The sequence below is a fragment of the Epinephelus moara genome, chromosome 19, assembly GCF_006386435.1.
Source record: "Epinephelus moara isolate mb chromosome 19, YSFRI_EMoa_1.0, whole genome shotgun sequence".
Classification (NCBI taxonomy): domain Eukaryota; kingdom Metazoa; phylum Chordata; class Actinopteri; order Perciformes; family Serranidae; genus Epinephelus; species Epinephelus moara.
The window spans coordinates 40,543,659-40,565,498 of NC_065524.1; the positions used below are offsets into that span (position 1 = coordinate 40,543,659).

The window sequence follows — 21,840 nt, forward strand, 5'->3', positions numbered from 1 at the left end:
TCTCTGCACATTGATTTTCATAGTGTATGAATGAATGAATGAGAGAACAGAATAGTTCCTTTGAAGACAGGAAATCACTCTGAAAGTTATCCTTTGCAGACAATAATGTCAGATATACAGACTGGGGTGTGTTTGGAGGAGTGTTTCCTGTACTGAGGTCTCTCTCAGCTGTGGCGGGTGCAGATTTTCTGCTTTATTAAGTGAGATGATAGCGGACACCAAGAAGCAAAGCCAAACTCCAGGCTCGGTAATGTTTCTTTAAAAACCTGTGGCTGACCTCACAGACACCACAGCTCCATACTGAATCTATACGCCAACAGTTAGAGCACCCACTTTCTCAGGGGGCTCAAATTAATGAACACTATCGAGGTTATCGTAGGCGGCACTGTTTGGGTACCGTTCAGATTTCTGTGTGGGTGCTACCTCTCAAACTTTACAATGGGGCCTGTGAGTGTCTGTTAATGTAATGACACTGGGTTAATGGTCACTAGATGATGCAATTAATTCAGACCAGGGAAGAGTTTCCTTTGCTGTATGTTTCCCCTGTGGTCAGTCACCCAGAGAGCCGTGTGGAGGTGTGCTGTGCTTTCCATTATCTGCTCACACTGATGGAAGGACTGTATATGATTCCTGTTGTCTCTGTTGAGCGTCTCTCTGCAGCACCTTCCTTCATTTCTGTTTTTCGTGTCACAAATAACCTCCGCACTACTCCTGTTTTTTCTTTCATCTGCTCACCTTCATTTTTTCTTTTTCCTCCTCATCACTCTTTTTATTCCCCCGCGATCCTTCCTCTGCATGTGTCCTCTCTTTTCTCTCCCATCTCTTTCTCCTGTGTCTCTCTGTGCTGCAGGCCAGTCTGGATCAGTGGGAACAGGTCAGCCTCTGGTGAATGCCATCAGGAGTGACTCAGCTCTAATTGGAGGTACTGTAGCAGCAATGCTTTTCACTGTCACTGTCATTATCCTCAATCATCAAACTGAAACTGTCTGCAAAGCAAGCAGGGATGAAATGATGTTTAAGAGTCAGTCTGTAACTTCTATAAAGAAAAAAAAAAAATCCTGCTCATATTTGCTGAAACGATCACTGTATCCTGACAGTGGTACACCAGACAGATAATCTGTGAAACACTCTGGTTCCTCTTCCTGCAAGAATCCACTGCGCCTGAACAAAAGCAACCAATCAGAGCCAGGAGGAGTCTCTAACGCAGCTGTCAATCACTGCTTGTGCACATGATGCGGCGCAAACAGCTTATATGGCAAAGACAAGGAAACAAAAGGAGACTGACAACGAAAAAGAAAGAGTCTGAGACAGGCTGCATTCACACCCAATCCATCCATCCATCCATCCATCCATCCATCCATCCATCCATCGCCAAATAATGTTAAGTCCTTAACATACAGTTACATAATTAATGTAGGTTTAAGAACAGAAACATGGCGAGGTCGTACCTTAAAATGACAAGTTCACACGGATCCAAACACGTGACTCCTGGGGAAAGTCCCAGGTGAAAGTCTGTTATTTTTCTGACCCATCCACCACCCCAACCTGCCTCCTTGCAAGCACTCGGGACTGCTTCCGTGTTTGCTGACATCAGTACATTGGTCATGTGATCGTAGCCTTTCAAAATATATGGGATATGTATGATTTAGGGTGCATCGCTTTGCATAGAAAAACATACGAAATTTTTTTGAGATCAGCGTGGACGTAGTCCTTGTCAGGGACACACTGGGACACATTAGTGTTTACACGACAGCAGATATGCAGTTAAATGTGCAGTATCCAAGACAATCTAAACAAGTAGTCTCAGTGATTGCATCACAATATGTCTTGGTGGTTGTTACACATGTATTTAGCGCTGTCCATTTGTGACTGGATCACCCAAAACGCATGTTTGTACCAGGTCGGTGGTGGGGTCATTGCGGCAAATTGCTGCAATATCGGATTTGAGGTGAATGCAGCCAGAAAAGAGTAAACATTGGTGCAGCTTTTCAGAGGGAGTAATGGGACCTGGAAAGATTCAAAACCAAGGCCAGCTCTGGCTCAATTTAACCCTTTCTTAGCTGGCTTCCTAAAACAGGAGGAGCCAGAGGAACATGTTTGTTTTGTCCCAGAATATCTGTCTCATGTTCTACTGTCAGTATATATACTGCTCAAAGAAATGAAGGGAACACTGAAATATTCCACATGAAAATCTTGACTGATTACATAGTGTAATTCGTTGAGAAAATAATGTAAGAACAATCCAGGGAAACCAAAATCATTAACTCATTTGGGACAAGATTCAGAATCATACCCAAAATCAAAGTGGAAAAATCAGATCACAGGCTGATCCAACCTCTGAATTTCCTCAGGACAACTCATAATGTGGCTCAGTAGTGTGTGTGGCCCCCTCCTGCCTGTATACATATCCTATAACGTCTGCATGTTCCTGATGAGACGATGGATGGTCTCCTGGGGGATCTCCTCCCAGACCTGGATCAGGGCATCACTCAGCTCCTGGACAGTCTGCGGTGCGATGTGGTGGATGCTACGATACATGATGTCCCAAAGGTGCTCGATTGGATTTAGGTCAGGGGAACGGGCGGGCCAGCATCAATGCCTTCGTCATTCAGGAACTGCTGACACACTCTGGACACATGAGGCCAGGCATTGTCCTGCACCAGGAGGAACCCAGGGCCCTCTGCACCAGGAGGAACCCAGGGCCCTCTGCGCCAGCATATGGTCTAACAATGGGTCTGAGGATCTCGTCCCGCTACCTAACGGCAGTCAGGGCAGCTCTGGCTACTGCGTGTATGGATGTGCCATCCTGGAGTAGCTGCACTAGGCAAGGCAAGGCAAGTTTATTTGTAGAGCACAATTCGTACACAAAGTAATTCAAAGTGCTTTACAGAACAAGAAAATGCATTAAAATCACAAAACAAAATAAAAACATAAATAATCATTATAAAATGAACTTTAAAAGAGAAGAGTGCAGATAAGATCCTTTCAGTCATATGCCAGTGAAAAAAGAGCTGTTTTGAGCCTAGATTTGAACATTGTCAGAGTAGAGGCCTGTCTCACATCTTCAGAAAGACTGTTCCAGATTTTAGCTGCATAAAACTGGAATCCTGATTCCCCATGTTTAGTCCTGACTCTGGGCACCAGCAGGAGGCCGGTCCCTGAGGTCCTCAGAGTCCGAGATGGTTCATATGGCACTAACATGTCAGAGATGTACTTTGGTGCTAGGCCGTGGAGAGACTTGTACACAAGCAGAGCTGCTTTAAAGTCTATTCTCTGAGCCACAGGAAGCCAGTGTAGAGACCTGAGCACAGGACTAATGTGCTCGTACTTCCTGGTTCTGGTCAGGACCCGAGCAGCAGCATTCTGGATGTACTGCAGCTGTCTTACGGCCCGTTTGGAGAGGCCAGTGAGCAGGCCGTTACAGTAGTCTAACCTACTAGAGACAAATGCATGGATAAGTCTCTCCAAGTCAGGTTTAGACACTATACCTTTGATTTTGGCAATGTTTTTTAGATGGTAAAAAGCTGCTGATGTTATTGATTTGATGTGGCTGTTAAAGTTCAAGTCTGAGTCCATTATTACCCCGAGATTTCTAACCTGATTTGTAGGTTTTAGAGAGAGAGACTGGAGGTGACTGCTGACACTTTCTCTTTGTTTCTGTGGACCAAATACGATGACTTCAGTCTTGTCTGAATTTAGCTGGAGAAAGTTGTTTTGCATCCACACACTGACCTGTTGGATGCAGTGACAGAGTGAATCCACTGGTCCATATTCACCTGCTGTCAGTGAGACATAGATCTGAGTGTCGTCTGCACTACCTGAGCAACTTCTGTGCGCTGCAGATACCGCCTCATGATACCACAAGTGGTGAGGGCACTGGAAAAATGCAAAACTAGCCAAGAATCAACCAGAGAGGGAAATGGTCTGTTGCCACCACCAGCAAAACCATTCCTATAGGGTTGTCTTGGTAATTGCCTCTCCTTTCCACCTGTTGTCTGTCCAGTTTACACAACAGCAGGTGAAATTGATTCACAATCAGTATTGTTTCCTAACTGGACAGGTTGAGTTACACTGTGATGATTATGTGTTCCCTTTAGTTTTTTTGAGCAGTGTAGTTAAATATGAAAAATGTTTTATACTTGTGCTCCTGCCAGGTTTGTTACACCTCAGTGCAGAAGACCCGACAGCAAAATAATGTTTAAAATTTAAACTTAAAACACAAATCGCCGCGTGTTAAGTGCAGCCCCATGCACACACAGGACGCATCGTGCTGCACCTCAACAAAAGACGACCAGACAAAGTTATTACTACTTTTACTGAAAGATCTGTACATCCACCCCCTGTGTTAGCTTAAAGTCATGTGTGGACAGCCACTAATTAAACTTGATGTCTCACCTGAAGAGCCGATCTCCAGAGCTGTGACTCACACACACACTCACACACACACACACTCTCACACACACACGCGGCAACAGCTACAGAGTTCTCACTATACATCAGTGGTGAGGAAAGGAGTCGAGCTGCTATGGGAGCTGGTATGTACAAGCAGAGCAAGTGGGAAACGTGCATTTAATTCCGGGGGCAGTGAGACTGGAAATAGGACAGTGACTTGAAGTGCTGCAGAGTGGCGCGTACAGGAGCACTGATGTGCATCATGCCACTGCCGGTGTGGGGGTGTACATTGAAAATAATAGGGGCATATTTACAGGAGTACAGTCGTTCCAGCACAGACAGGATTTGGAAAACAAAGTGTATTTTAAACATTAAAACATGTAGAAGACGTATGAATCTGAAAATGAGCAGAATAGGTCCTGTTTAAAATTTGCATGCTGTGTAGCAGTCTGAATGAAAGCCCTGAAACAGTGTGAAACCACAATTAATTAGAGTACAAATGACTTTATACTCCGAGCACTGAAAATGAGCCAACTGCACCGCTAGTGACGGAGTGGAATCAATCCAACGTTTGTCTCGCTGCCTGTTGGGCTGCTGACCAGCTGCTTTAGGTGGGAGTTTTATTCCCCAATGTGAGGTTTCATCGCCAGGCTCAGTTCTACTCTGTCCCATATGAAAACAAGGTTTATAAAGTCGAAGAGCGTCCGATTATATTCTGCTACCTGCATGATCAAAACATTTTAATCATTATAGAGACTAAGGAATAAATGATAAGGAATAACAGTCATGACTGAGACTGTCAAGTTAGCCAAGTACTCACTGTAAACTCTGACTTATCCATGTGACTGTTAAGAAGCAGAAACATAACTTGTTTCTTCATGTGCAATGTGTTAGTCTGGAGGTTTAAACTGGTGTCCTCTCACAGAGTTGGTGATTCAAACTAAACTTTCATCTCTGTCAGAGAAAACTGATCTGAGTTCAGACTGTTTACTTACAGCACAGCTACACTCACAGATAACTGAGCCTCCTACCTGCCTGTCAAACACCATCAACCCACAAACCTTCTCCAGTCCGGACTGAGTGGAGTCCTGCGGGGTGAAGCTGTGAAGGCTGCGAGCGGAGCTAGCTGCTAACAGCCACCGCTGCAACTAACAAACTCCACAAATCCATTCAGCAGCTCCACCATCCACAGTCAGACACACGGCTGATTATTTACTGCTGAATTACAGCTCACAGCTCACACCAACCCAAACATCCTGGTGCAGACTATTTACTGGAGTTTACCAGCTAGAAGATCATTACAAGCATGGCTGTTCTCAGCTTTCGAGGTCCGATAATCCACCACTAACATTTTCGTCATGTCTCAGCAATGAAAGTGAAACAGATTTTATTATCAAGATCATTTTTTTTTAGCTCGTTATTGTCTTGTTTTCGTTATGGAAAACAGGTCGCTGGCAAAAAATTTCATCGTACTTTTCATTTCATCAATGAAATTACCGCTGACTGTGGGTGATGCACTAACTATATATGTGGATTAGCATATCGGAGTACAACCCCACTTCATAAATTCTGAACTAAGCCTTTTAAAAGAGAAACGTCTACCAGGTGTAAAATATGAGTAAAGAAAGACCGCCTTCTGTCCTCTGACCCTCTGTAACTTTCACCTCCTCCTCTGCTTTACAGGTGTGATTGCAGTGGTGATCTTTGTGACCGTGTCTGCACTGGCTGTAATGGCCCGAGTCCTGTACAGGAGGAAAGGGACGTGTCAGAGCCAGGAAGTAAAGACAGTAAAGGCTGAAGACAGCCCGGAGCTGGCGCTCAGAGGCCACGCCAGCTCACAGAATGGCCCGAGCGAGAGCCAGAAGGAATATTTTATTTAGGTGGAGTTTCGACCTGCTGCTGACCCGGCAGCGCTGGAGCTGATCAGATGGACAGACGGACGGACAGAGACGGAGATGCCTTGTCAAGCCTCAGTGCTTTACACCACAGACTGAGCCCGAGCAGAGGCGCAAGAAGAAGACACACACAGAAACACACACTCGTGTTTGGTCTTCTCTTGTGCTGGTTTTGCTTCTGTGGTTGTATTTTTGTAAAGACTGTACATACACACACAAGAACAAAGTGTTGAGTTTATAACATGTCAGTACTGTCAGTAGACATGTAAATATTTAATGACATAAATCTTAAAGATGACTTTATATCAGTCTGTCCTTCCTCTGTCCTGCTGAACTCTTTGAGATGGTTGTATGTATTTTTCACGGAGCTGTTGGTGCGACAGTTAAAACAGCTTTGAGGTGATTTTCCGACACGGATGATGAACGTTTGCTGCTGTGAGTGACTGAGCCCAGGTCAGTGAATTTCCAGTGTTTTGTATTTATTTTTCTGCACCCTCTGGATGAACTGTGTCGAAGCAGAACGTAACTTCTTTTCTCACCACAATTCTCTTTCAAGCATCATTTGCTGCTCAGAGCAAAACTTTAGTCATATTTATTTTCTTTTTCCTCCTCTGAGTAGTGAAGGTACTGATGGAGTGCAGTTGGTGCTTCTCAAGTCAAGAAAGGATCCTGAAACAGCAGATTTTCAAGGAGGTTACGTCATCGAATCCTGCCAAAGGACTGTTCTAATGTCAATGATCTTTCAAATACTACCAAGGACCGAGTCCGTCCTAAGGATACATGTGTGTATCCTCTGCAGGCATGAAGTACCCACAATTCTTTGCACACAATTTGCCAGAATTGAAGGTGGGGCCTCTTTAATGACACACACCTGGGTGCTCACTGTCCTGCTCCGATGTGTGCTCACTGAATACAAGGAAGGAGTCTTTCCATGCCTCTGTAGGACCTGACTTCAAAGGATCCGTCCCACCAAGGAAGCATCCTGTGAGAAGCACCTACAGTTGCTGTGGACTTTCTGTTCCCAACATCACTCCACTTGAAACATGTTATTTATCTTTTAAACAAGTGTTTGTTAATGAACGGCAGATTTAGAGACATGAAACAAGTGTGAAAGATTTTTAGGTTTATTCAGATAATATTTTTGTCGGAGTACTGAACGTCATCAAACAACCTCGTCTCACTCCGAAGTCGTAAAAATCCAGCGCTTGAGCAGTGACTTGGGTGTCAGATAGTGACGAAAAAAGGCGTCCTTTAACATCGGCATGATAGGCGTCTGGTCGTCGTTATAGTTGGCGGGACAAGAACAAAAGTTAAGGTGGCGAAAGTCCAAGTAAGGTGGGCAGGAGAACAAACAGTTTGCATCCTACAAGATGAACAAGTCAAACCCTGTTCTTTTTTCCTAAACCCACCCATGTGTGTGTTGTTGAAGAAAAAAAAAGTAACTCCACAGTGTTGTACCGACGTAGTGCTTTTATTTTGAAAGACTGTATCAAACTGTACATTTCCTGTGAAAACAGAAGTGTATTTTGAAAACAGACAATGCATGTAACAGGCTGAAGTTGACACGGCGTCCCAGAACGTCAACAACCAACACACCCAGGGTACCTTGGACGTCATATGTGGACGTGGAAAGTCCATGACCAAACGTGGACATGTGACGAGGTCACAGTGAGAATGAGTTGCAACAAACTACCACAATAGTGACGTCTAAAAGTTGGGCAATGAGTTGCGTTATAAATCTTACTCATGATAACTCGGCATGCTGGGAAACAGCCTCAGTTTTTTACTAAACAAACATTAAACCCAGTGACATGATCAGTCAGGTGGTGCAGTACATTCTGCTCTGTTAAACTAATGATACGTACACAGACTGATGACACTGGAGCAGCTTAATACAGTGTGTTGATTACTGAGCGTCACTGTAAAGGTATGCTCTGCAGCATGACTCATACAGCAGTAATCCCTCTCTATCATCACTCAGTACGTTTCCAGTCACAGTGAAGTGGAGCTACAGTTCCAGCTGGATGAGGACGTTTAACTGGACTACTGTCCTTGTCCCAGTATACAAGCACAGGAGGGGAATCCATTTAATTACAGAAGTATGTCCGACTCCTCTACGATAGGTGGAGATATGCCCCCTTTCAGCTTGTTCACTCTCTCAGCTGACACATCATGAACTGTGTCTCCTGGTCCGTCCAAAAAGTCACGGCTCTGGATGTAGATTTCTCCATGTTGTCACCGGCTTCTTCTTCTCTTACACATTTAATGCTATTGGACTTCCAGGTCAAAGCCCGGGGCGGAAACTGTGGAGCATGCTCAGAGCGCCTCGGCCAGTTTGGGTCTGATTGACTGTATACATGCAGGAGTCACATGATCTGGGTGTGTTAGTCCCACTGTGACACATTCACTGCAGGACCATTTCACTCACACTGACATGTTTACAGGGATTTTAAAGTCCAGTTTTAGACTAACAATAAATTCACTTTTCTCTTTGTTATCTGTGCTTGGAGAGTGTATGGACATGTCCCCTCCTGGTGGTCAGGTGAGGACAGGACTTTGTAAAAAGGCAGCAACCAGGTGTCAGACCGTAAGCAGCCATCCAAGAGACAGTGCCGAAAAAAATCCCCCGCAAATATAGCGTGACGAAACGCCAAGCAAGACTGAATCTGAATTGTAACTAACAATCCTGCAGAGTTTACTTTTAACAGGAGACAATACAGGTGACATGCAATGGTTGATTTTGAGATCTTGGGCCATGTTGCTTCTATAATGTGTCTTCTTTCAGACCCGTGGAAAGAAAACATCCAAACTACACATTTAGGTTTATTTTAGTTCAGATGTCTGTTCTCGAAATGTGTTCAAAAAGATGCATATTTAATTTGATAATGTCTCATTTGCATATTTAAACACAACATTTCTGAAAAATTGTGAAACAAAATGGCTAATTTTTCAAAATTAGTTTTCTCACACTCTGAGACAAAAATTTCCACTTACGTAGCACTTTGAAGCCAGTTTTACATGTTGGTCAGAAGTGGAACTACACCGTCCAGGTCTGTCACATGATGCCCTGCAGCCCAAATAGACTTTTTCCCATTGCCTCACATTGGGAAAGAGACATCTGTAAATCAGTGGATACATTTTTTTTTAATCTTTTTTTTAGTGTCACAGCCCCTGTGAAATGTTTCGTTTCACTATTGGGATTTGATCCATTTGGTCCGATAACATTTGGAATGTCTAGAAATTATTTTATCCCCATTCAGCTCAGTGGAGTCCTAAACTGGAGTTTAGCCGCTCAGCTGTGTTTGCCGGTCATTAGTCTCTGGGTCTGCTCTGTAGGCCCTGCACTATGGCACATCAGCTCCTTTCATGCCATGTTAACTGAGCTTTTTTGGCTAAATGCGCCACTGAGCAGCTTTCATAGCAATGAGCTTGGTCCCGCCTCCAACACTATGTCCTGGTCTCTTCATAGATCCATGACTGACCCAAACTTTAGTTTCATTCTAAAGGTTTTCACAGAGGGGTTTGTTCATATCTGTCAGAGCCTGATTTATAGAACATTTCATATTATTGTAACATATTACTTTAATTAATTTATTTATTTTTATTAAATGGCCGTTGACAGTGTTGTATGATTTATGGTGTGATAAAAAATATCCTAAATGTGACTGTAATATGACAGAGTGAAACGAGAATGTTTGACTTGGATTTATCTGATATTTGGATTTCTGTTCTGGACATGTATGAAAATTAGCACATATTTAATTAGATAATGCCTCAGATACAATTTCAGAAGTTTTGCAACACAAAAATAATCGTAAAGCTCCAGTGTGGAGGATTCAGGGGGATATATTGGCAGAAATGGAATGTAATATCAATTAGTTTTCTTTAGTGTATAATCAGCTGAAAATAAGAATCGTTCTCCTTACCTCAGAATGAGACATTTATATCTACACAGGGAGCAGGTCCTTGTCCACGGAGATCACCATGCTGCATTGCCATGTTTCTACAGTAGCCCAGAGCAGACAAACTTACACTGGCTCTAGATAGAGACATTCATGTTTTCATGGTGGCACCGTAGTTAGAAGCCTGTCTGCATTGAGCAGCATCTGAAACATTTTTACTCAGTGTCTTTATTGGTTTTATTAGCAGAAGTTGTGATGTGTAAAAACAGACTTGATGGGGGAAACTTTGACTCATGCATACAAACATTTTGGAGACAGGAAATCGATGATGCAGATGGTGAGGTGGAAGCCTGGTTGTAGAATTTGGCTTTTGTCCATACGTCATTTTTTTGGTATGGATCTTACACTGTTTTATAAATGAGACTCTGGTCTGTTTGTTTTAGAGAGGAGGAGTTCTCTGTGGATCATTCAGCTCCTGGTAAAAACCTCCTGAACGATGAACACTGAAAGAATTCTAACCAGGAGACGTTTCAGCTGGTTGCAATCAGTCACCACTAGACCCCACTTTATCCCCCTAAATCCAACACACTGAACCTTGCAGGGAATCAATTGGGGAAGTTTCATGGTGATATCTGTTAGTGAAAGTTTCACCCTGGCCACCTGTAATGTCTTGTTTTGAGGGCTCAGTTTGGGGTTTGGGTGTCAGAGGTTTGGTTTATTGGTGCTGAGGGTAACTGTAATGCCGGAGTGTTTGAGTAACTTGCTGTAAGATTTGAATTTGTACAGATATTTTAGTAAAAAACAATTCTGTTCAGTAAAAATAAAACATTTGGTCTTTTTTTCTGAGACGGACTTGTTTTTCCTTTCAGCTGAATCATAATCCTGCACTTTTATTACACAGCCCAGTCGCCAGAAGACGACGATGGCAATCTGTTTCTGCAAACCAAAAATTCACATTCAAACGTTTGTATGTTTCATACATTTCATTTCAGCATTTGTAAAGTGACGTAGTATATGAGCAGACTTTGTCCTCTGCAGGTGGCTTCAGAACACTGTACAAGACCAACAGACAATTAAACCTATTGTGTTCCAGTGAATCATCGCAGCACCAAACGCTGGAGTGACCTTTCACTTCATTTCCAGCAGGGATAGTTTCATGAAATTTTTTAATTATTTTTACAGAGACATCACTGTTTCCGCAGAGATAATTGCACGAAAAGCGGTTATTTTTTTACCGAGACATCACAGCATTTCCTGCTGGAATGGTGGCACAAAAAGCAGTTGTTTTTTTGGAGACATCACTGTGTTTCCACTGAGAAACAGTAGCTGCACTAACAGTGTTAGGTTTTACTGAGACATTGCTACTTTGCAGTTGGGACTGTTGCATGAAAAGCCATTGTTTCTTAGCAAGTGTTTTCATCAGCGTTTTAGGCATCAAATGTGAGTGTTTTGAAGGGATCCATCTCTTTATTTCTAGTGGAGCTAGTGCTGCGATACAGTCGTTTTATTTTACAGAGATCTTGTTGCATTTCGATGGTGTAGTATTTGAAGTTCCACATGGTGTTTACGGCCCAGGTCAAGGATTGGTGAATTCCATCTAGAGTGTCTCTCTGTCACCTGTCTCATTTTGTCTCACAGTTCACAAAAACAACCAACCTATATAAGCAGGGTAGTTGGAGCTGTTATTCAGAGCAGTTCATATTGGCTTCGAACCCTCTCTCAGGCAGTCCTAGGTGCTTGATTTGATGCTGGACTTCTTGTAATAAACCTTTCTATATACAAGCAAGACGGTGTCAGTGGAGTCTCCTTCATCACCTTCACATCATCGCTATTTAATAAACAACAATTGAGGATATTTTCAGTGAGTCTGTGTGAGTGTGTATGCGCTCCGGCCGGTGTGTGGGTTCTTTGTTTCTGACTTTGTGCCTTGCTATATGGAGTCTCTGATCTTTAGGAAATTGGGCTCGATGTTCACTCTCTGAGAACTAGAATATACTGGAAGTTCTTGCTAATTTTAAGAGGTGGAGCAAGGGGGGGGGGGGCACCCCATCTAGAACGCAAATAAGATTGATCTTCCTAATAGGGGGAGTGCTGAGGGTGCACCCTTCCCTTTTCTCCTTGTAAGGTAGAGCAAAAGCAAAAAAAAAAAAAAAAAAGTTAGATCATTGTGATTTGATTCTGATAGTTTGACAGTTTTTAGGACATTCGAATCAATTTAAAGTAAAAAGAGTATTAGGAAATACAGCCTGTGGGTAATAATATACTACTGGAAGACTTAAGATGTTATTAGAGTGAAACAAACTAAAATTTCTAAATTGATAACGTATTGTAATCATAATTTGGTATTTGTTAATAGTTGTAGTTTAAAGGAAGAAAACATCTGTTGTAGATAAAAATGACCTAAGTGTTGGCAGATGATGTGCGCAAATCACACTGAATTATTTATTGCGTTGTTTATAAGAACCTAGTGGGTTCATAAGATACTGAACTCTTGTCTGTTTTCTCTTTTTCTTCCCTTATCCACCTATGGTGTATGAGAGTTTGGGGAAGAGACAGAGGAGACGAGGTGTTTGTGAAGGTGATTATAGGTGTTCTTTTTATGACCCACAGTTTGAGAGTGAGGGGTCAGAGAGAGGACTCAGAGCTAGCATAGTGACTCTAGTGGTAATAGATGAAAGTAAGAGTATAAAGCTCCAAGCTGTTGAGGAAACAAGAGAACTGACAACGATGACGTCAACTATTTTAGCATTACAGGCTACTGGAAGTATAAATGTGTCGCATTATACTACAGTGGCGCCTCAGATGATTTGTACGACGCCAGCTCCTTTGAAGACTGTGATCAGAGCTAAGTTAGGAAGAGCGGCTCACCTTCCCTGTCAATGTGGAAGATGGAATGTTGGTGGTAACAATCCTCCTAAGTGGAAAAATAGTCATGGTGAAGATGTGTTGTTAGCAGGACCTGAAGTGGACACTGTGCCTCGTAATCAAAGGAAGTATCTTTTAAACAATGATATGAAGTGGTTGAAAGTTAGGGGTGATTGTTCACTTATCTTGCGTAATGTTATATGGGAAGACCAAGGGGAATACACATACACTTATCTAGAGCCAGAGTTTGAATTTGTTCCGTTCCAAAATTATTGGATAGAGGGTTATATAACTCGTAAGGTGGCACTTATGATAGAAGACTTAAGTCCTATTGAAGGTTTCACGGTTGCTGAAGGGGTTCAGGAACGATTCACCACAGTAACCACTCTAAGGGTGAATAGTGCACAGATGAAGCTTACTACTTTATCTCCGGAAACAACTAAGAGTGTTAATATGTTAACTCAGGCTACTACTCTAGCTACGACTTTGAAGGGGATGAATGCTACAACAGCGATGGTGACAACTTCTACTTTTGTCACTTCTGGAAATTTTACAAGTGAGGTTGTGACAAGGGCAACCTTTGCCAATAAAACAGTGACGACATCTCTGATGCCTATGAAATTTGTAAATATAACGCAGACACCTGATAGGATATTTTTGAAATTTAAGGAGATAGTAAATGTAACTCAGGAGCCTATGTTAAAGATAGAGCTTAGTGTGAACAGTAGTAATGAGATTTTTGAACTTAAGAAACAGATGGTGGAAGAGAATGATGCAGATACATCTTTGACAGCTCAGAGGACTGTTTCAGACGTGGAAGATGAGTTTTTTGACTTTGATTGGACATCAGAAGACATGACTGACCATCACCATGCATTACAGAAGAGAAACAGTAAGTGGAAGGCACATGGATTTGATTCCTCTGTGTTACAAATCGCAGACCCATGGGCAGGAAGGAATTTATGGTTCCAGCAGTTAACTCATTCTGTAAGATCGGTGAGGAGAATGAAGTGTCCATGTGTGGTGAAAGTTCCATCACCAGGCACATGGCTTTCAATTTTAGAGACGGTACCAGAACCACTAGCTACTGTATGCCAAACTTATGCACTGTCGTGGCTGTTGTATCAGCAGCAATCAGCAGAAGATACAGTGATGGCTTTGTCAGTGAATCTGTTTGGACCTAGACTTAATTGTTCTTGGTTGAGGGAATTACCATATGTTAAGTTACTTGATCAGCAGGAAAATATGATGACAGCGGTCCCTGATGCAATGGAAGTGAAATCTGTAAGGGCTAAAGATTGTTTTTGTTCAAATGATACACATAATGGGCATGGGATGTTTATGGGAATCTAAGATTGTAACAACTATACGATGAACGTGGGTAAGCATAAACATGAGGTTATTGATGACTTGTATGAAGTGACTTTTTATCTACCACATCGCAAACAGAGCAGAACTGTGATGCTGCAGAACTAAATTTTGCCTGGAAACGTGACTATTGGGAATTTCAAGGATATTTGGTGGGTTTGTGATGATAAGGCGTACATATTTCTACCGTATGGGTGGACAGGATGTTGTTACATGGAAACGCTGAAACTCCCATATGAGGTTCTTGCTGTCCAGAAAGGGAAAAGTACCTGATGAGGTTCAATCTAAAGTTATTTCTGGAAGTAGGAAGAAAAGGGACATGGCATGATTTCATAATCTGGAGTCTTACCATTGGAGGATAAGTCTAGGAGAGAAGTGGGGTATAGGATTATTTCCATGGTATGGTGTGACATTTTTGGCAGATCACATTGATAATATTACCTACACCCTACAGGGTTTTGCAGATGAGACTATAAGAGGTTTTGAATACTTGTCAAATACTCAAAAGAGTCACAGACTGACGTTGCTGAAACATGACATGGCTCTTGATTATATTTTGGCCAAACAAGGTGGCCTATGTGTGGCTTTGAACTTAACTGGGGATGCTTGTTATACTTTGATTCCTGATAGTTCTGACAATATGACTAGTGTCATAGATGCATTGAAGAATATAAGGGATGCGTTTGGCTCATTGGAAGGATCCGGATGGTCTGTGAATGCTTTGTTGCAGGAGAAATTAGGAACATTGGGAGCAGTGTTGGTTCAGATTTTGGTATCAGTTCTTCTATCATTATGTGATGTTTTGTTTTTGTACTCTGCTATTGACCTTTGCAAAGGCTATGATATTGAGATGGGTTGGAGTTGTAATGCCTGGAGATCAAGTTCAGATGCCATTATTACACAGGACTGACACGGATGTTGACGAGGAAGTGGTGATAGAAGGTGGGCTGGTGGAGAAATATCCATTTTGAATGTCTAATTATATTATAGTCTCAACATCTATTATTTTGTTATTTAGTAATTTCGTACTATGGACTGGTATGATTAAAGGGGGGAAATGGAAAATGTGACTTATAATTAGAAATAATGTGAAAGTATGATATTGTGAATTTCACATCTGTTTATAAAGTGTTAATCTGCATTTGAAGTTTCTGCATTTGATGTTTTAATTAATTTACATCGGCTGTTTTTGCAAAGATACTGGTTGGTGTTTTCTTTTCTTTCCTCCAAGGACGATATTGGGGGAAGACCACAGTGAGGGTGATTGGTTGTTCAGGGACCCCGACGTTCTGAAGGGATTCAGACACTCAAACATGGAAAATAAAATGGACTGGAGGGCCCTGAACAAGGACACTGTGATAAAAATGTCCAGATTTAAAACACCATCGACACTACACTGAGAGTCGACGCTGCTGAGGAGGTGCAGTGTGATACATTTTTATGTCTTCTCTTACATATATTTTTGGATTTTGCTCTATTATACTGTAATCTGTGATACTGATAGAGGATGATTATATGGTAGTGATAATCTTAGTAAGACATAATAGTTTGGCTTAGTTTTTGAGTTTTCTTTTACTGCATGAGTAATACTTAGTTTATTTTCTTCATTTTAATTGCTTGAATACGTAGTTTATTTTCTTTATTTTAATTGCTTGAAGAATGATGGTTTCTGTTATGGGGTAAATACACTGGGACCTCAGATGTTTTTTTTTTCTCGGGTGCTTAAGGATATTGGTGCTAGGCAGGGAGAGGTCCACTGGAAGGTGCGATGGGTCGACCAGCCTGAATTTGGACATTAAAATTCCTCCTTTTTAAATTGGTCTGGCGTACTATATGTGGTTGCCTAAGGCAGAGGGGCCGTGAGAGAATTTTTCCTGTCTAGATTATTTGATGGGCATTTCAGGAAAGATAGCTGCCTGACAGGTTTTTGCTCTCGCACTCCATAAAGTTGCTATATTGCTAAGGTTATGCTGTAGGAAGCACTGTAGGAGAAACTGTTATTTTTGTCACAACTGCAAATATGTATGTATTACTCTTTTATTTTCAAGACTCTGTGTAGTCTCGAAGGGGGGAAATATGTAGTATCTGAAGTTCCACATGGTGTTTACGGCCCAGGTCAAGGATTGGTGAATTCCATCTAGAGTGTCTCTCTGTCACCTGTCTCATTTTGTCTCACAGTTCACAAAAACAACCAACCTATATAAGCAGGGTAGTTGGAGCTGTTATTCAGAGCAGTTCATATTGGCTTCGAACCCTCTCACAGGCAGTCCTAGGTGCTTGATTTGATGCTGGACTTCTTGTAATAAACCTTTCTATATATAAGCAAGATGGTGTCAGCGGAGTCTCCTTCATCACCTTCACATCATCGCTATTTAATAAACAACAATTTAGGATATTTTCAGTGAGTCTGTGTGAGTGTGTGTGCATTTCTTGCTGCAATCGTGGCACAAACAGCAACAGTAGCATAAAAAGTGGTCATTTTTGACCGAGACATTGCTGCATTTTCTGTCAGGATAGTGGCACAATGAGCAGTTGTTTTTTGAGCAAGTCATTGCTGTGTTTCCAGCTGCTTTTTAGACACCAAGCATTGGTGTTTTGCAGTGACCCATGGCTTTTCTGGCAGGGAGCATATATCAAAACATTGCTGCTTTTTCTGCCAAGATAGTCGCACAAATGAAATGTATCTGTGGTTTGCAGAAACACACAATGTCAACATTTAATCTGGTGATTGGGTTGTTAGTACTGACTCCAGTAGCATCTATGCTACAGAAGCAGAGTCCTTGTGACGTGATACAAATCAGTGTACAAGAGATTTTGAGGTCAATCAATGAAAACATTTTAAACACTTGCAAAAATTAAGATTCAAGCTGAACATCTGAATCAGTTTCTCTGTGAAATGACACTGAAAATTTAATCACCACATGTTTACATCTGTTCATGTTGGGCCCTTTAACTTGCCACTGGATGAGTCTTTTCTTCACCACTTGACATTTGTGATGGATATTAATATGCATCTGTCTGCAGAGAGGAGATAACTTGAGCTCCTGCTGCTCTGTGAAGCATTCAGGTGCTGCAGACGTCAGGCTAATTCTTGTCACCGGCCCACCGAGCCTCTCCGGGTTGAAACGATAACATGCGGACGGACTCAAAACTTTGAGATGTGATGGGGCCTCCCACTGCATCACACACACACACACACACACACACACACACACAGGATGTCAGCAGGTATTATTCACAGAGACTGATGTATCCATGCTTCTAATAACACCTCATTAGGAAGAACAACAAGAGGACGTGTTGTAATGACACACGCTGCAGCGGCACAAGGGGAAAACAATTCAGATCGTAAGTCACGATCATCACCTCGGTTATTTGAATTGAAGACAATTATGTGAGTATCATGTTCCTCCAACTAACCCTGAGTTATGTGACAATGAGCTGCCATGAATCTGATGATTAAAATTAGACTGCAAGAGGAAAACTGACACAACAAATGAGAGCCTGATCTGTTATTACGAGAAGCTGCAGTCGTGTTAGGCTGAAGAGATTCTGTTAAAAGGCCGCGGGTTAAACACAGGCACCACTAATACACTCAGACTGAGGGTAAGTGTTATATTTAGGTTTAAGAGTTGGGGACAAATTCAAGCTGAGCTGCTCGTTGTTTTCACCTGCAAAATTTGGTTTGAATTAAAAATGTGGATTAAATACTATTAAATCTTGCCATATTTATTATTTATTTATTAATTATGATCCCTTCACACACTATTTTTTCTCCACTTTCCCTCGGAGGAAGCACCAGCTGGTGCAAAACGTCAGGGAAACCTGGCCTCTATCGGACCGTTTTCTCAACCGGTTTTGTCAACCGTTTTTTTTTTTTTGCAAATTGGCACATTTCAACATCACTAGACCCACAGTTGGTTTTTAAATTAATTCATTAAAAGTTAAGTTTTAGCATACCCGGAGCACCACTTGAGGACCACACTGCCTTTTAACACCCCCCGACCCGGGGTAGAACAGAGACCGGGTCGGAGGCACACAAGAGAACTTTTTATGCTGTTGGCTGGACATAACCTGCATCTCCCTAAGGAATGTCTTACAGGACCTCCCGAGACCGCGTGGCCAGACAGGCCGGACCACACTGGAGGCCGGAGCATCACAGCAGCGGCAGCTGGATTCAGGTGGGATGCTCACACACGGGTGGTACATTGGTGGGGGGTGACAGACACCGGTATGGGCGAGACCAAGGAGAGTGGAGCAGGCCCACAGCTGAACACCACAGGCCTCCTCATAATCCTCCTAGGCCCTAGACCCACACACCAGAACAATAGCCAAAAGTCATTTCAAGCCATCCGTACAGGCTATCCTCCCACAGGCATGGCCAGACAGGTTAACAAACTCACACAGTTCATTAAGCCCTCCTCACCTACAGAAAGAACACACAACTTGGTTAAAGAGAAAACGGACAGATGGATGAACAACAGTATGGACATTCTACAAGAACACTACACAACCACCATCACCACACTCACCAACATGCAGGGTAACCAACTGGCTCTTAGCGTAGCGGCTAACTGGGCCCAAAAACGATATGGAGCCAGATTGGGCCCTGAAACCATAAACAGAACCTGCTCACTTCTCTTCCACACTTCCAGCCACTCATCATCGGCACCGCCAGGTGCTGGCTTGGTGGATGGGTGAGGTGGACCACACAGATAATCTCTCCACATCTGAAAAACAGGCAATAACAGAATTAAAATCAAACACACACATAATCATTAAACCAGCTGATAAAGGATCCAAAATAGTAATTATGGACATACAACAATACAAACTGGAAGCAAACAGACAATTAAGTGACTCTAAACACTATAAACTTATAAAAACAGTTAACAACAGCAGTCACAATTGGAAAACAAAGACGTTACAATCATTATACACTAACGGCTACATTAAGGCTAAACAGAGAGACTACCTGTGCGGTCCTACAGATCCACGGGACAGACAATTCTACCTCCTCCCCAAGATCCACAAGGAGGACGATCGGTCTCCCCGGAGGTTCCCCCGGGGAGACCGATCGTCTCCGACTGCAGCAGCTGCACATAACACAGCTAAATACACAGATACACATCTGGGACCTCTCTCCAACAGACACCCCAGTTATTTAAAGCACACCTATGATTTCCTACACAAAATCAGGCAATTAGAAATACCCTCTCAGGTCCATCTCTTTACAACTGACATCAACAGTCTTTATACTAACATCAATACAGAGATGGGCCTGAGAGTGGTACAAACCGTAATGAACAGGTACCCGGACAGCTCGAGACCCAACAGTGAAATCATCCAATTACTCACCATATGCCTCAATAATAATGACTTTGTTTTTGATGATAAGTTTTATTTACAGGTCCAGGGAACAGCCATGGGCCACCGCTATGCACCTGCATATGCAAACCTCTATATAAGCGAGTGGGAGCGAGAGGCGCTAGCCAAATGCCGTCTACAACCTACATTTTACTTACGTTTTCTAGATGACATCATTAGCGCATGGCCACATGGACAGGACACATTTCAGGAAATTCATTAACACACTTATCACCACCCCTCTTTTAAAGTCAAACACAAAATAAGTGAAACATATATACATTTTTTAGACACAACAGTATATTTCAAACCCGTCAACAACACAACCAAACAACTACTAACAAAAGTCTATTTTAAACCCACCGACACACACGCATTACTACACAAATCCAGTTATCATCCAAAGCATACATATAAAGGCACAGTTATAAACAGTCATAAATCATATGGTTCCATAGAATCTGCTCAGAAAATATCCATTTACAACAAGCTATAACAACATTATTCAAAAGTTTAAGACAGAGAGGTTGCAGTACCCGTTTTCTCAGGACCATCAAAAACTCCACACTGGCTGCTTTCACTCCCACTCGCTCTGATGCTGTCTCCCTGGACCTAATTAATGGTCGATTGCACACAGGTTTGCACCGGGGGGAGAACGACCCCGCCACAGTGACTGGAGAGGGCCTCACCGCGTCACAAGAGCCCCGCCTCCTACTCCCCCTTGTCACCACTTTCTCCCACAAATTTAACTCTTTGCATCACAGTTGGAAAAACAGTTTTCAAGAAGCACAACATACATATAACCTGTTCCAAGATCACAGGACCATATCAGCACACCGAAAAAAAAAAAATCTCAAGGATCTACTAATTCCATCACTTTTCTCCAGCGGGGAGGAGGAGGAGAAGGAAGAGAGGAGATTCGGCGGGACCATTTCCACCCATCTATTTCCATCATGAACATATACACCGTAGCTACATATGCAGCCCGAGGACGATTCACACTTAACACAACAAACAGTTTATTGCATTCAATGTGTACAGTGTCACAAAATCTACATAGGAGTGTTGGGATTCACAGGACCACAGAGATCATTTGGTAAAATCTAAACGGGACATTTTAAGGCTTTTTCCTCTGCATGCTCTTTGTCTTCAAACAAAGAGAGCTATGTGACATCCATCTCCACAGGAAGTCTCACCTCACACCTCAGTGAGACTCAAGTCCCAAAACTTGATTGGACAGGACTTTTACAGTGGCATGTGACTCTGATGTCACAGGCATCTGTAGAAGGTCTGCTCCCTTCACACAAATCTCACTCTTACTCGGGAACAGCCCACACCGTTTTCCTGCTGGGCCTGGAACAGCCCAGATGCTCAGACCCTTGCTCCTTGCCCTGAACCATCAAAGGTGGGACAATTGATCACAGACTCTCTAACCTGAACCAGAAAGTTAGACTTGCAAGCACAAGGTTTGTAACTAGCTTTCCAGCAACAAGGAACTAAGTGAGTTAGCACCCAGCATCTAACTCTGCAAGGACCCCGAGCGACTGGCTTCCTTGGATCAGAACCTTTGGAACAAAGGACACAGCAAAGACTGCAGCTGGAACCACCTTCCCGGCCTTCTTCTGCCGGCTAACAAAGCAGCACACCACCAAGTGACTCTTTCTCCCATCCATTCAAGGATCGGTAATGTAACAACTGGGCATAGCTTATCACAGCTTTACAGGCTAAGCAAGACTGTTTAACTTGTTGTATGTGATTTGATGTTGTACATCGAGTTATTATTGTGATAGTTTGCAGTCAGGTCATTGATTAGTTGGCTTCGCCACAGCTAAGTGTTTAGTTTGCTAATACTGTTCACAAACAGATTCTTGCACACAACTAAACAATCTCTGCACTACACACACAGACACACCAAGCTTGTATATAGTTAGGTAGAATTTGTGTGTTTTGTTTTGCTTTGCTAATTTGTGAATAAATATAATTCTTTGGAATCATGCCTGCTGTCTGTTTAATGTTGCACAAGAGTGAGTGAATAGTCAACCTCTGCTGCA

General features: G+C 42.5%; 1 protein-coding gene across 1 annotated transcript in view; it reads left to right on the forward strand.

Annotated features, from left to right (window-relative positions):
• LOC126407010 (contactin-associated protein-like 4) overlaps positions 1–6,509 on the forward strand; it is a 104,323-nt gene extending 97,814 nt beyond the window's left edge. Inside the window, exons 23-24 of the mRNA XM_050071653.1 lie at positions 851–922; positions 6,076–6,509. Coding sequence (XP_049927610.1) covers positions 851–922; positions 6,076–6,272 — 269 coding nt within the window. The 3' untranslated portion in view covers positions 6,273–6,509. The remainder of the gene's footprint in view (positions 1–850; positions 923–6,075) is intronic.
• The last annotated feature ends 15,331 nt before the right edge of the window (positions 6,510–21,840 follow it).